The sequence below is a fragment of the Diadema setosum genome, chromosome 7, assembly GCF_964275005.1.
Source record: "Diadema setosum chromosome 7, eeDiaSeto1, whole genome shotgun sequence".
Taxonomy (NCBI): Eukaryota; Metazoa; Echinodermata; class Echinoidea; order Diadematoida; family Diadematidae; genus Diadema; species Diadema setosum.
The window spans coordinates 9,641,984-9,659,359 of record NC_092691.1 but is presented as its reverse complement, the minus strand read 5'-3'; the positions used below and the strand labels follow the sequence as shown (position 1 = coordinate 9,659,359).

General features: G+C 39.4%; 1 protein-coding gene across 1 annotated transcript in view; it reads right to left on the bottom strand.

Annotated features, from left to right (window-relative positions):
• Positions 1-2,073: 2,073 nt before the first annotated feature.
• The window catches only part of LOC140230705 (stAR-related lipid transfer protein 5-like), a 75,385-nt gene continuing 60,082 nt past the window's right edge, over positions 2,074-17,376 (bottom strand). The window contains exons 5-6 of the mRNA XM_072310846.1: positions 8,786-9,000; positions 2,074-2,419 (exon numbers count right to left, since the gene is read on the bottom strand). Coding sequence (XP_072166947.1) covers positions 2,254-2,419; positions 8,786-9,000 — 381 coding nt within the window. The 3' untranslated portion in view covers positions 2,074-2,253. The remainder of the gene's footprint in view (positions 2,420-8,785; positions 9,001-17,376) is intronic.

Genomic DNA, 17,376 nt, shown 5'->3' with positions numbered 1-17,376 from the left:
ACTTGTTACCAGCTCAGTTATCACCTCTCTCATTCAATATTGAGGATATAACCATGACGATCGAAAGACACGGGAACTATTATTGCCACCCCTGGATATTATGAATTGATATGCCAATTTCTACTTTAGCAGTATGAACGAGCAAACACAAATTATCATTATGATTACTGGAAATGAATCAAGATTATTCAGTCGTATTAGAACAAGGCAGAAAATTCTCACGGAGGTTTCGGATCATGGCAAATCTGCCTTTGTGGTCAGATCACTTTGGTCCCTAAACATGATTTACTGAGTTTGTGTATAATCCTGCGCTGTTATTATTGGACAACAAGGTCTTACCCTATTCTACAGTCATGAATAATTTCATGGGGTTACCTTGAATTGCAAGGGCAATATTTACTGGGTTGGGGGGGGGGGGAGGCGACAATTTGCATGAGGATACCCTGGATGAACACGACTACATTGTTATCATTCAAAATGTTGTAAGATTTAACAATGCTTTTATAGAGAAAGATGATAATGTATGAACTGATGGAAGGGAAGCTCAAAGTGAACACTATTATGCAGATCGAACCTGATTAAAGCAAAATCGAGTAAGTTACCACGAAGTGGACACGCAGACGCCATACCATTACAATGTGTGTTCATGCAGCATTATATCACATTCAGTACATCAAAAAACACAGGCTTACAGCTCATTCTCTCTTAGCACTGACTCTGCCTTTGACGTCTGTTTTTAGTAACACTTCAACTTGAAATCAAACGTCACATCTGCTTGGAGCTATCGTGGTAACGGTTATTAAAAGACATACAAAAGAAAAACGGTTCAAATGTCGTTTATTTACAAAATATCGCCCTCGCGCTGTTGATTAGAGAAATGCTGCTCTTCGTAACACAATTAAGGGCTAACATCTCCAGGCGTACAAATCCACGTTTGACTGGCTCGTCGACAATAACATACAAGTAAGGAGCATCAAATAACTATAAAGTGCTAACAGGAAATAAAGAAGTTCTACGCCTTTTCAGTTTTTATGGCACTATAATGCTTGCAAATAAATAAATAACATTTCAAATGACTCGGAAACCGTAGTAGAGGAAGTTGCTCGATAACTTCAGTTAGCATATATTATGCCACGTAAGATGAGAAATACAACATACTTTACACCATATCACGTAACGCAATTTCTGTTTAACAGTGTGGATGAATAATTTATACTCTATACACTGTTTCTGCTGTTGTTGGTTTATTTAAATACGAAAGCTAGCCTAGAATATGATAAACAAAAAAAAAATACGTTTGTGACGGCCAACGAATAAGAGAAAGCACACGGAAATTGTGCATAGTGACAAGCAGAATTAGGGCATAGAACACTACAAGGAACGTTCACACGAACAAGCCACAAGTTGCCGCTCCAAAAAATGACGTTAGTAGTAAGTATAGTCAATCACGTGACTACTATATGTCTCGTGACCCCAGGTTGTCCATTTCTTGCCCATCGAAAGGACTTTTATTTGTAAGAAGTTTGAATTACACAAGCATTATAGCGCGTATGATCTTACACACACATGACAATGATTTTTGGGGGGTTTTTTTCTCTTGTTTTTCCCCTACACAGCACTGCTTAACCATGAAATTAATTTATAGAAATGAGTAAGCGATATGATTATTTTATACATGTAAGAAAAAAGTGTGTCACCTTTAACGAAAGATTTTTCTGGCAGGCGAAAGTATTGGCTTTCCGACAATTCGTCATTCAAATTTAATTTCATGTGAGTAGAAACGTCCTTGTCATCGTTCTAAAAAAGTTTGGCACTGGTATTAATTGATTTCAATCTATTCCATTTGTGATCTTGGGAATACTGACATGATACCATGAAGTATTAATGTTAACAGTTTGCTGCTGCTTTGCATAATTTTGTTTTCTCAATCATGTTAAATAACATTTTCACATGGAAGCTGTTCGGAACGAGCTCCATAATCATGTTTGGGAATACATGTATATCTGAATAATAGAATTTGTTCGAATTCCTGTCGTTCACTCCCCTGGAGCAGACGCACTTCCGTGTAAGGTATGTACATTTACATTTTCGAGAGGACCACAATAGTTATTGACTGATATAACGATGTCGCAATGCATGGGATCTTGAAGACGGCAAAGTACTTTGACCTGTTTAAGTATGAACGTTGCCTTGGAGATCAGCTTGCCACAGCCAGCGGGGGATGCCGAGCGGAGAGCATGGGTGGTGGGGACTTCACGGGGTCGACAACTTGGTTAAGTAGTCGTTCTTGAGCGCGGCGTCGAGATCGACGAAAAACTCGATGAGATTTTTGGGGAGGGCAGACTCGACCACGGACTGGGGTAGCATCCCACACAGATCCGTCTGGACGATGTTGATCACACGAGTCTTACTGGTTTCCCTGGCAAAATGAATAGGAAATACACAAAACACACACATTTGATTAGATTCTGTTATTGTTGCCGATGCTTATAATCATTCAAAATGCAAACAAAATGCAGAAGAATATGATTATCATGACTACGATAACGCAAACATGTTGCAACGGTATTTGCATTTTTTTTTTATAATGTGTCACAATGTGACTTGGATTTTTGTAATTGGTTCCTCTTATCACTATCAATGCACTGCAATGATTATAAAAGGACGGCGATGATTTTTTTTTTTTTGTTTCTGCTATCCTAAGGTGTGTCGAAGTAGTATCAGTGCTGACCAGTGTTCAAATCCAGCAGCCGCATCAATGATGTTGCTTTATACGGCAGGGCAAACTATCACTTTTTTCCCTCACATAGTTTGGCCATAATGTCATAAGACGCTCACGTAACCGTCTCCTCTCTTTCACTTTTGTTTTTCGTGACCGTGTATGTGTGGTGTTGGAGTATAACGCCCACCACTCTTTCACGTCAGCACGTTATTCTCGCGGAAACAGACTTATCCAATAATCTACAATAGTGCAGGATCGATACACCACAGACCCAACCCCACCTTTTACCACCCTGAAAAAAAGTGCACTTGCTTCTTCACTGAGACCGGAAATGACCAAAATATGAATCATATAGATCATCATGCTGCCGTCTCATGACAAAAGGAAGCGGCTCTTGATTTTATCGAAATCGATTTATTTTTTTTTTTTGATTTGAGGTATTTTTGTATGCTCTACATGATAGTGGAGAAATTGAGGTCACATGATCCGCAATTTTTGAAATACAGACATATCAAAAGGAAGCAACTCTACATATTAATTACTCATAACACATATGACAATGACATTTTTGTTCTTTTAGTAAGAAACTCATTCAATAGAGTTGTTTCCTTTTGTCATGGGATGGCAGCATCGATCCGCAATGGCCATTGCACATTTAGTCTGAGGATAGTGAAAACATGACAAACAACCTTTTGACAAGCGCTACGCCAATTACTGCACACTTGGTCTATTGACATGCTGATGGAAATTTCCGACTAAAACAGATATCATAATTCCGAAAGCCCGTTCTCTAATTCCGTGTAATGCTTAGTCGGTTGCATTGCTTAAACGTCGTCCGCAGTGAGTTGCAGGGTCAGAAATAATATGCCATTTCTTCCATATTGTTGTTGTTGTGGTGGTGGTGGTGATGGTTGTTTTATCACAATGAATAATCCAATATTCATAATCGTGAGGCCTTACTCGATGGAATTACGGTAATGCCTACGACTTTGTGGCACAAACCGCCACATATTATCGAGGTGCGCAACATTTTTTTTTTTAATTGCACACATGAAAGAAAGAGTGTTAGATTGTTGTTTTGACGGTTCAATAACGTATGGCAGGGGTATGATGTTTACTTTGCCAGCCTACATACTAGTACTCTGCAATAGGTAAAGGACAAACATGTAATGTATTCGCATACAGTTTGTCCGTTTACAAGCAAGCAAAATTGAAAGGAGAAGTGGAAGTGCGCCATCTTGTGTTCACTTCGGGTTGCATGTATTGCGCTTGTAAATAGCGGCAGAGTTGTACTACGAAGTATTTCGCGTCTGGCAGCGGTGGATTTCGCTGGGTCGCGGAGGCGGGCAATCGGCTGGCAAATCGTATGTGACAGATTGATTTGTATCAGGGGATGAGAGACGTCTACCCACGATGATTCAAGCTGGCCTGAGACAAGCCTTGTACGCCCTCGTATACTCCTACTAATTCCGCTGCCTGTAAACCACATGTCAGCAATAAGGAAGTGTGCTGACTCTGAACTTTAAAGGGGTCTTTTCTCAGCATCACTGTGCAAAGAAATGGCATCAAAACATCAATCTCTTTCTCAGCAAAACATCTAGTACCCTGATCACGAGAAAATAACTTCCAAAATAACCGCATCTCTCCTACTTAAATTGTCAGCTCAAAAAAGAGGACAAAATAAAAGTAGGCCTTATGTATTTACAGTGCGCCTAAAACAACTTCACTTTTAATCGAAATGCTCCGCCCGCTTAATGTTTCATCAATGAATGTGGTTGCAGCCCGTGTAAGTGCAGCTTTCCTTCCTCCCTTAGAGCATGTTTTTCGGACTTGAGACAGACAGACAGACAGACAGACAGACAACCAAATGAAGGCTACCCTAGCATGAGAGATATTGCGCATTAAGGAGGGAAATAAGTAAAGATTATACAATTCTCGAAAGGTACAAATGCAATGACATTTCGTGTTCAAGCTAACTGCATAGAGGACAGTCTAAAACTCAATCAAGGTATAGGTTTCATTAAAAGTGGAGGCAAAATAAACAAATTATTGCAGTGTCGTATTTTCACTTGTGCTTTAAGAGCAACTTCATAATCATTTGTGTGTTTTTGACATCGATTGGTAAAGAAATCCTCATAGGTTATAAACACTGTCTAAAGTCCCTTGTACAGAAAGGATTAGCATCCACCCACATAATTATGGGAATCACAGGAGCTTATGGTAACATCGCCTCACGACTATTCCACTTACCCACACACACAAAAAAAAATCTTCTATTTTTCTTTCTTGAATCTAATCGCAAAAAATATATATATATATATGAAGTATTGTATTCTTCTCGTGAAAGCACTCTGGTGTCGTTATAACTTTGATAACCGTGATGAAAAAACAAAAACAAAAACATGCAAACACGTGTTGGTGACGCGTGCTGTTTACAAAACACGTGAAAATTTAGAAATTGCAAAAGAAAAGTTTTTTGTTTCATGTCCGCTTTTAATAAAAATCAATGTCTGTCTGTTGTTTGCATGATATCACTCTGTTCTTAAAAGTGAAATCGAACATAGAGTGACACTGCCAATTTATTTCACAGTTGCCATGGCCATCCAAGATTTTGGTTTATTAATGACAATTGGAGACAATCAGAGTCTTAGATTTTGTTCTTCCGAACCATTGTCAACTGGAGTGACTCTTTGTACGCTCTTTCGAGAAAACGTGTGCTCCTCCTCCTGTGCACGGAGACATACTTTCAATGCCGACATGTTGTGGTTTTAGATAAAGGTTTTCCTACCAATTTCGTCACCTCTTCATTCAATTTCATCAATTCTCAATTCGATTTCGTCCGGAAAAGCTTACTGTTCCAATCCCCTTCTAATTTTATCAAATTGACATTCATTCCTGGGCTCTTTTTTGTGTATGTGAATCAAACTTACATATCAAGCATTCTACTTCGTCAACATCCACTGGAAGCGAGAGAATGATGAACTTTGAACAAAGACCCAAGCTCCGAAATTCTGACATTGTTATGTTAAGTAGTCCAAGGCGGACAACACAAGGCACAAATGAAAGCAAGAGAATGTTAATCAGAGGGATCAAGGGGGAGGTGAATTTTCTTCAATTTGTCTCCCTATACAAATGAAATTTGTAAGATCGCAACTACTAATCATTAATTTAACAAACATGTCCGAAAAAGAAACCACGGGACTCGAACCTGCCATCTACTGCTTTCGGGGCAGCAACTGGCCACCAGGCTATCCCTGGTTTCCGGCAGTGACACGATGAACTTATAGACACTGAAATTCGTCTCTGCCGCTCAGCGATTTACGAATGTTACCGTTGTTGTTTGTGGGGGAGAAAAAGTTATGAATGTTGTTATCAAATTCGTCACTATTTTTTGTGAGTAAGTAAATTAGTTCTGTGGTAGGAAAATTAGTTTTTATAAAGTAAGATAAAACGACGACATGTGGTAATATACCGTATGTCTTGGAGACTATTTTGAGTGAAACTTTGACAAAAAACAACAACATTGCCAATATATGTGTAGACGAAATTGATTTTGCTGTCTCGTGCTCAGCCACTGTTACCAACAAATGCAAATTGCAACTGACAAAGACAGATGACAGGACAGGAAATTGATGACAATATTTCAAAAATCGATCGACAAAAGACGAAATTGAAACAAACATTTGCACATTCCAGAGTGTCCGGGACGAAATTGAAAACACGTTGTCAAAAATTGAATGGCATTATTGCGAAAGTGTGTCGGGGAAACCAATGTTTCAAATGGTCATATCCATGCCATGCCAAGACGAGTTCACAAATCAGGCTTTCTGGCCAAATAGAAGTTAATTTTGAAGCTTCCATAATACGCTGTACCAGATTATCACGGGTATTAAACCAAACACGATTCTCTGTTTTTCCCCCCACTTTCTTTCTCTCTTTAATTAAGCTGTGCATCGGTTTTCATTCAAATTTTCCACTTGTTAGTCGCATTTATGCTGCTGATTTAATGCTAATAAATTATTCACGAGACATTTTCCCCCTTTGATTAACGGAAACTCTGATTTGTCATCGCCGAGATACCGTACCTGCCCAGGCGTAAGGCCTGGCGGTGAGTCAAACTGAATCAGATCTAGAAATGATGAGAAACATTCATATGTCTTCTCGGAGAAATACCAAGGACAGGAGAAAGTGCGGAGAGGAAAGCGATTTCCAGCACAAGGTCAGACATTTTCTTTACTCACTTCATTTCAATACTTGTCATGTTTAGGTTCTTGTCGGTGGAAGGGACGCAAGAACTTTTTTTTTTCGCTGATGAGTCAAAACACAAATTCATGCTCTAAAGTCTACCCCATATCCTCAGATACAAAAATACCTGACAAGATTGTCTGAAGTCATTGACAATCAAGCGACATGGCTTCATTTCTTTCTTTTTTCGGTAGTATTTCTACTTTTAATTCTCGCATCCAACTATTCCCCTGACACCATGAAAGTAATCATTATTGCAGACAAATAGTTGGTGTCTTTAATTAATACAATTCAACATTTCTCTGCCACGACTATTACAGATTCTCTTTTATTTGCATCGCGCTTTTTTCCCCGTGTTGGAAGAGCCAGCAACATACGCATTACCCCCACTGGTATTCCAACTCTACCTCTTTATTGTTTCCATGGTGACACTATACGCCCTTCGTCTCTCGCCCCTGCCTCTCCTGTACCGATGTCCCCACCCCATCCCCCCCCCCAAAAAAAAAAAACCCACACAAAACAAAATAAAACAAAACAGCGGGAACCTCCGCAACGATAACTTCAAAAACAGTGAATCAATCCAAATACAATTTCAGGGTATGAAACTACAACTTATTACCCACGTCTTCCAGGAGACCCCATCCGAATTGCTTCAGTGGTCAAAGTGAAATGAGGATCTTTATAGAGCATGTCAGGAATCCCTTCCCTCTAAAGTCCTGTCCATTGTGTTCACACATCAGTTCCAAGAGCATCCAAGTGCCAAACTTGGAAGAAACAGGCCCTTGACATGCTTTACAACGATCCACATTATTTGTCTCTGTTACCATTTAACCAAATTGAATGGGTTTTTCTGCAAAATATAGGCAAGAAGGTATATTCTGGACCCTGAAATAGCATTCAGACAGTTTATTCATATTAGAAGTTATCACTGTCAAAATGCGAATGTTATTTTTTGGAGGACATACTATACAGTGCCGAGAATCACTGGTATGCAATGCTGGCTTCTGTTATATGCTCTATACAGGATCTCGACCCGTTCCCTATCCGATAATATCATCGTTTGGTTGTACACGGTTACGAGTTAGTTGCTCCAAGGAGGTACTAGGCGAGCCTCCTTGGTAGCTCCATGGTTCGATTTCGGGTCACAGACAAGTTTCTATCACGGGATACTGAGTAAATTAAAAGGCATGATCGAGTTCTGAAAGCAGCCCATGCGTGACAGAGTGAGCCATCGTGAAAAGAAATGTAAGACTGGAAAGAGATAACATAATATAAGTGAATTTTTGGCCTTCAACTTTTCATCTCATTATATTTATTTAACCTATCATGATAATGATGATAATAATGATGATGATGATGATAACAACAACAACAACAACAATAATAATAATAATAATAATAATAATAATAATAATAATAATAATAATAATTATAATAATAATAATAATAATAATAATAATAATAATAATAATAATAATAATAATAATAATAATAATAATAATTATTATTATTATTATTATTATTATTATTATTATTATTATTATTATTATTATTATTATTATTATTATTATCATTATTATTACTATTATCATGATAACAAATGTAATACTGATAAAACATCTGGACATGTCCTCACGTATAGCTGCGGAAGAAGGAACGCACCGCCGACACATCCCATGCCTGTTTTAATGTCACTTAGTCATGGCAGGGACTTGAACCAAGACCTGATTACATCAAGAACCCGAGCGGGGAAACCACGGGTCTACATAGACCCTATTTAACAGTATCAAAATCAGGCATATGGATATTGTCACCTACCCTTCGACTGGCGAGCAGAACGTTCCCCCATGGTAGTTGATCCCGCGAACATATCCGTCGCATGGCGGTCTATCCTTGCGCTCCACGCTCCGGGAGCTGGTGGCGACGATGCCCTGGCTGGGATACCGCCGAACGGTGATCAGATCAACGAAGTCGCGCGACGAGATGAGACCCATGGCAGCGCTGTGTGTCGCCGACCGCGCTATGATGAGATTCTGGAGAGGGGGGGGGGGATTGGTTTCGAGGAGGGGGGTAGGGGTGGGGCACAGGGAGTGTATTAAGTGAATTAAAGAAAATCATTACATGCATTGACACTGATGAGTATCAGATGTGGCAGCCATGTATCATCTGAATAGTATATCTCGTCGACCTGCTGTCCATGCAAGGCGTAACAATCTGTCCTTCTGACTGAAGTTGTAGACAAAAGAAATGGATATCAATGCCGTATCTGATAAAGAAATTTGACTTTCTGAATCAAGGTTATCTGAACCATCATCTCATTTCAAAGTTAATACGAACGGAATTAGAACGGTAAAATGGTATTTCCGAAATGGGTATTGTCATTACACGTATATAGGAGAAATAAGTTTCATTCTTACTTTTCGCAAAAGTTCGTACGTCAATTCCTTATTCCAATGCTAGAATTGTTGGACTACTTTACCCTACGGGTTGCCATGCTAATAAAATGCTCACTTCCCGAAGATAACTCCAAGAGAAAAGCGAATTGTTATCCACTGGAGGGGAAAAAAAATCCAATCGCACAGAACCAAGCCACAGCTTCCTAGATATTCTTCATATCTGATATTAATGTACCATAAAAATTCATTCTTCCTGACAATCACTACCATAATATCGACGTAGTGAAAGTTGTATCCTTAAACCCTGCGATCAATTTGAAATATATGACGCGTGTATTCTTGTAATTCGATATTAGAATGCGTTCAAAGCAAGTGCAGTTGTATAAATTTGTGTCCGCGTGTCTACGTGTCCGTGTGTCTGTGTGTCTGTTTGTTTGAGTGTCTGTGTGTTTGTGTGTCTGTCTAAATGTGTTCATGGTTGTGAGTGTCTATGTCTGGTTTGCTTTTCCGATATCCTCAAACCAGACGCTGGTGAGCTAATTTTTGTCTGCCTAATCCATTTTCCCCCACAAACGATATCAGGCCGACTTCTTCGAGACTATTCGGTAAAGGGAAGCCATTTTAGAGCTTAAACATGACTCCGAGGAAAGTATGTCGTACAAACATCTTCATCTTCGAGTCGTTATTTACTTATTGATATTCATTCATTCATTCATTTTGCCTTCCTCGTGAGAGAAATCCGGTAATCACTCGTGCTAATTCGTTTAGCGAAAGCTACGCCAAACTTTCCGCCCGTTCCACCGCCTCCCCTCCGGCTCGCCTAGCAAGAGATAACCACTTCATCGCATCATCACTGTTTTGCTCAGAGCGTTGACTTTACAAGCATCCACTTATGCCTCGATATTAGTGCGTCCCAGGTGTAGACGCCATCCTTTGCAACAAATTCTACCGCCAATCCAGCAATCCACTCGCCGCGATTATAGCCGACGGTCACTCATTTTTTTTTTTTTTTTTTTGAACCACAAAATTGCAATTTGCGTCTCAGTAGGTACAGTTTTCATCCTAATCACGGCCTTTGCAGGAGATTTGCTCTCTAATTTTCTTCTGCTTTGCCGACTTTCATATCCTCTCTTCCCCACGCTTTTGTGCTGCCTTTAGTAATTTCACACGCACACACGCACACACATGCACACACACACGCACACACTTTTTATTTGTGTTTTACGATATTCTTTGAGTTTCATTCAATATCAGGTCCATGTTGACAATGAAATTGATATGAACAACAACAAAAAGCACACACACCCACACACACACACACACACACACACACACACACACACACACACACACACACACAGAGCACAGCACAGTAGAGGAAGGGAGAGAAAGTCAGAAAAGGAAAGGAAATGGGGGTAAATACCTATTACCTTCCCTTAATCTTATAGCAGGTACAGGAGATGGTAATAGACTAGAATGATAAAAACATCTGATGCAAAACTGCTTGTAACTTCTCAATAACACTCGCACACACTGGCAAGAAGTTGCTGTTTTTCGATTGATCTGTACTCCTGATGATTCTATATCGCGGTGAATGAAAATTAATGAATATTTTTAGTCTCTATATAAGTTTGTAAGGAACAGTACGTTTGTCACCGCTATACTTTTTGCTGACGAAATTTCGTTTCTGGTCATGTCAGTTTCATGAAGATTACGAATTAACGTGGTAAAAGATAAAAGAGAGTCTAAACCACGCTCATGACGTTCAACCCGTTGGACAAGCTCTACTCTGAGCCCGATGTTGCCTTAAAATGGCACTGTGGCCACAAGCTATTACCAACTCGAGGTATCATTTGGAAATATGGTGCTGCATGATATTCACGTTCACATGGTCATCGCCATTTTATCTTTTACTTTCTTTTACTTTTACTACTAAGGGCCGTGATTTGGCTCAGTCGGGAGCTCGTCTGCCTCCAGATCCAGAGGACCCGGGTTCGATTCCCGAGTCTCCCAATGTTGTGTGTAACCATAATGCGTCAACACACTCTATCCCTCAGACAGGACATAACGGGAGGTCTCGTGTATGAGAGAGTCACAACTCATGCACGTAAAAGATCCCGCTTCATTCATTCATCGCAAAGAGTAATTATGACCAGGTGGAATGTCCCGCCTAAGACCCAAATGGAAGAACCAGCTAGCGCAGCTGAATATGGGCTTTCTGATCTAGCCATCTTCTCAGATGGAAATGAAACAATCAAAAAACAAAAACCCGTGCGAAACAGTGTTTCGGTAATCATGGTAATGTCATTTAGTTTAACTCTATTCTCTTGAGCTATTTACTGACAAAATTAGAGATGGATTATACGACTTGAAGGAATGCAGGGTAACAAACTCATCCCTTCCAGCATGAGCTTGAACTTAAACCCTAAGCTAGTCGTGGAGGATGTTTGCTGGCAAAAAAAAAAAAAAAAAAAATCGTCCTTACGCCATCTTGAAATTAGCACCTCTGAATTTCATACATTTCATTAAAAACAAAACCTTCTCAGGATCACTGTCTCATAAGTATATTGCAATGCATAAGATACAGCCTTAATAGAGTTAAACAAATATTAACATCTACCTCCAAACTTTCTTAGGAAGAACATTATTGTCCGAACATTTGGAATAATCTTCTCGACAACATAACGTCTTGTTCAGCCATATACTCCTATGAAGAGCTACATTTAAGCTGCAATTAATACACTCATAATGTTCCCAACTCTTTAAATCAAAGCAACGCATACTACTAAGTATACAATCGTAATTGATTAATTGCTTCTTTTTTTGCGCCGCCTTACATTTGCATCTTTATGAGGCCTCATCCATTTCCATGGTAATCACTCATAATGGCGGTCTCCTGCTTTCAGTGTTTTCTCTCGTTTACGGGAAATACATCTGTTAAATATTTCTTGTCATTATGTTTCGAATATTATTATTGCCTATGTTTTTCTATGTGTAATATATGTGTTACTATATATATATATATATATATATATATATATATATACTATACTATACTATACTATATATTGCTTGTACATTTGAAAGTTGAATTTTAATTTATGTTTGTTTCAACGCAGAATAAATCTAACCCAACAAAACACACAAACTCATATCAGTTACAGTGTTGACGGATCGACTTTGAAAAGACACATCTCGTCTATGGGAGTGCGATTTTTTTTTTTTTTTTTTTTGTAGTCGTATGTTGACCTCATTGCAGTCACAAATAGGACAGGTTCGACGTGTTAGCTTCACAAGTTCAGTGCTGGGATATTAAGCGCCATGTGCTCTGAGAAGAGCAGGAGACGGGGAGATAGGTATATCGTCTCCGTCGTTGGACATTTCGTATTTTTTTAATTAACCTCACCCTCGTGCCGCTGTAGCTCAACCTCTGCAGACTAGATCAGTCTAGCAGCCAAGGCCACGGCGCTGCACGCAAGTTGGCTTGAGCATGGAAACATACAGATTGCCAATCCAAGCACGAATGCCGGCGAGAGCCGGGCCTTCTTCTTTCTTTCTTTCTTTTTTTCTCCAGCCTTTTTTTTTTACCCCTTCCTTCTCGTAATTAGATTAGATCGAGATCCCGTAATCTACCAAATTGATGAAACTAAAAACCATCACGGAGATGGAGATAGCAAAGTAGATAAAAGGGAAAAGGAAGCATGTTGGAGGAAAAAGGGGAGAGTGAGAGAGAGAAAGGGGGTGAATCAGATGGAGAAGGAGAGATACGGGGTGGGAGAGGGGGCGAGATGAGGAGAGGGGGAGAGACGGAGAGCGGAGAGGAAGTATGAAGAATGTTTATCCTATTTCTTGCTCTTTCGATCGATGTCTGGCGAATGGAGTGTAATGGTAGGAGTATGATATATCACCGATGTCCCAAATTAGCAACAAGCGCGGCGATGCTTACGAAAATCCTTTGATTTAATTCAAAAATATTGGCTGGATGCTTTCAGCAGGCCTCGACATGAAATGTCACGGCTGGTCAAGAGGGTACGAGAGTGCAGGGACGCCACACTTTTATTTTGGGGGACCGAGGTGAATGCCAAGTTATCACCCCGTATCCATGGTAACCGCATGAAGATTGTCTGCTCCTTCCCAGCCATCAACGTACAGAGGTTGTCGTTGTTGTTGCTGCTGTTGTTGTTTTCGGCCAAACTCTCATTTATCAGAATATCCATGAGATCGCGAGGAAAGCGATATGCTATATAACAGAACCAAAGACAAAAGACGAATCATACCAATAAAGGCCAACGGGTGTCACAATCGTTTTGATATGAGATTTTTTTAGCATTTGAAATATCCCATTTTGCAATAACTTCCTGAACATGACGACCGTTACAAATGCAACGACGAGACGAGCTGAGTGGTTACCGACGAGGGAATATTTGTTCATTTTATTTCATTTCCATTTTTTGTTCCCTTTCCGTTGGCAATGGTTGGTGTGTTTTGATGGGGAACGCAGCACAGGAATGACATTACGTATTTCAGGGTTGCCATGAAAACAAAGAGTGCAGAAATCATGTACAGTCGGTAGACATACAATCATATTTCATTTAATATTGTTGTTGTCTCTTGGTGCATGAATATAAAAAATCTGACAAAACATTACACAGCCAAAACTATATACTGTAGGCCCTATGTATACTTCGAAGTAGGTTGGGGTTTTTTTTATGTTGAAACCTAAATCCCACTTTATTTTAAGTTTCATTGAATCTGTGTAAAATGTTTTGGGGTAATTCCTTTACTGTGTTTAATTTTAGTTATTTTAACTCTGCGTATCTTAGGCAACTTGAGCACAGACAGACTTTGATCTTGAAACAAAATTACGTCACTCTACTGAATTGTCTTATTTGACATACCTGACAAGAAAAAGCAGATGCAGTAGCATAGTAGTAGTAGTAGTATAGTAGTAATGGTAGTGGTAGTAGTAGTAGTAGTAGTAGTAGTAGTAGTAGTAGTAGTAGTAGTAGTAGTAGTAGTAGTAGTAGTAGTAGTAGTAGTAGTAGTAGTAGTAGTAGTAGTAGTAGTAGTAGTAGTAGTAGTAGTAGTAGTAGTAGTAGTAGTAGTAGTAGTATAGTAGTAGTATAGTAGTAGCAGCAGTATGTATAAGTGGTAGTAAAATAGTATTAGAGTGTTAGATGGGAGTTGCGTCTTTGTCGATGCATTTGCAATCTGGTGAATACCAACACGAATATAGGCATTAGCTTATTCAATTTATCAAACCGTGCATTGCTGTTCAATTGTAGAGAGAAGTTCAGGGCACGCAAAAACAGACAGTATGATGTTGCTCAAATACTGGTCGAACAATCACTTTGCAGAGTCATCTAAATATAAGTTCGCCAGCGATAGACGGTATATATATGCCTCCCACGACAAGATCCGACAAGGGATTTGCGAAAATGAGTATTTCTGGCTGGAACGGGGCAGAGTGCACTCCATCTACATCAATTCACCCCGACATTTTCCCGGTTATTCCTTCACGGAATCTACTTTCCTCTGTCTGTCTGTGCCTACACTATCGAAAAAGGTTTTCAATTCGCCGCAACTTCAGCACGCGTTAACGTTAAGGAGTGAAACGGCGAATAAACCAAAGCATTCGGCAACCCCTTTTAGTCACATTACAAAACCAGATCCGAGGAAAGAGAAGGGACGGTATTTGTTTTGTATCAAAACATTAATAGAATAAAACAGAATACATGAATAACTGAACAGAATACTACCCCCCCCCCCCTCCCCGCGCATTTAAAGCAAAGATCAGCCCTATAGGACGGCAGGTGTGATCACATTATTTCATATCAACCGAAAAAAATAAAAAATGTACCCTGTCCATTCCTAAACCAATAAGCATTTCTTATAGAATACCAAAACATTTTTTAAAGAAATAGGTTCACTAATTATTCCCCATCTACAGCAGAAGGCGGAAGTGTCATGCATTGAGGTAGGATAATGAAGGTCTGTGGTACGCTGCTATCCACACTAATAGCTTCTAGTTTGCCTTTGTCTCGCTTTTTTTAAAGAATTTTAAGGAAATAATTCTGATTTATTTCTTTCCCTCTAGAATACTGAAGTGATACTTTCATCCAAACCGCATTGACACAGATTATGGATTTCAAAGATTTCCATACACTTATCAAGAAAAAGTCGCGTTCACATTTGCACGTCTGATAAGGCGATCATTTCATCGTCACACACTGTCTAAATTTGGTTTGCAAATACAGGAATTCGGACACAGTTATTTTTGTCGCTGGATTCCACAAGATAATACACCCTTTTACAGCAATCCCTGCTACATCTATAAATGGAGGGAAGTTTAGAATAATTTGATGTGAAGGAGCCATATTTTCTCTCTCTTTGGGTTCATACAGTAAAAGGAAATAGAATGAATATTGAAGCGCAAGCCAATCGAGGAGAATGGATGTTGTAAACATTTTAGGGACAAGGGACAAGACTGTCATGACCGTCATGTAACCGAAATGGTCATTTCGGACTTCTTCACGATGCAACGTTTCAAGGGATGGTATAGAATTGGCAGAGATGAGGATTGGGCTTTTAACTTTTTTGCGAGATACCAAGAAACCACGTATGAAATAGTATAGAGCATAGCATTCTAAGAGAAATTCAAAGATTATTTAATGAAAATCGGTTTTGGAATGGCTGAGACATCAAAAAACAAAAACAAAACAAAAACAAACCCGTAGTAAAACAAAGCGATCGAAATAAAAGGTGGGTCCCACCTTTTATTAGGATGGCTCTGTTTTGGATATATCAGCCATTTTAAAACCAGTTTTCATCAAATGAACGTTGAATTCCTCTTGGAATTACATACTCTTTTACACTTCATAAGGGGTTTCGCATTATCTCACCAAAAGAATATCAGAAAGCTCAGCCACAACTATTACGATCCCTGGCCAAGTTACCTTCACATATAGTCATAACTTTTTTGTTGTATGTCTACGCTTTGCACTATTCTGTTGCAAAGCATGCTTTAAAGAAACCAGATACCATCTATCTAACGATAAATTTCCCAGGTCGAGGTCTTCAGTGGAAAGAAAGCTATTGGAGCGTCGGGTGAGTTAGGATGGAAAGAAACAAATAGGGTGAACTTGACGATTGTCTTGCACATCGTCCCCTACACGTGCCAGCATTGAAATTCTTTTATATCTTATGAGTCCTGGACCCATGGCTTCATATTGGCGTCGGTAAACCGCATTTGGAAATGGCGTATACTTACGCGCGGCTCGCATTTCATACTGACTCTGCCCTAAATGAAACTTCAACAATGACCCTGGCCGAGATTAGATGTGAGGATGGTACACACGGAGGGAAATAAAAGAAAAAAAAAATAGCACTATGCCTCTACCTCTTATCTCGCCGTGAGAGCGCGGTGCGTTATCACAAATGGGCACGACGACCGTGCTTCATAAATTGCCCGAAAAAGAAATATGTATTTCTAGGATGACAAAACAAGTCATAAACTAGTACGCTATGCACCGAGTCCCCATTCGGATAAAGGTCACTAGGCAATCTGTGTCATTGAGCTCTCTATATGCTTTCGTTCTGCCAACTGGCATCCAATACATTATAATCAGGGTTTTCGTGATTAAGAGGATATCTCAACTTGCTTACCCACTGTCGTGAAGCGACATTCACACGTGAAAGTTAATTATTTGGCCACCAAAACACCCTATTCCCACTAGCCATCGTTTAAGAGCAAAACGCATATGAAAAAAAAAAATGAATCGAGAGCCATTTGTAGATTGTACAGCACGCTAAATAGAGAGATGTGACGATTTGACGAAATAACTCACTGTAAAGATTTCTTTTCCGAAAATATCTACAGACCGAGTGTGAAAATGAAGGGGCATTGGTATTATCCGGTGTACATAAAAAATGGATTTGACTGTATCATCACTGAACTGAAAAAAGGTATCTTCCTGAAAACATATCGGTTATAATGTTTCCAAGTGTGATATT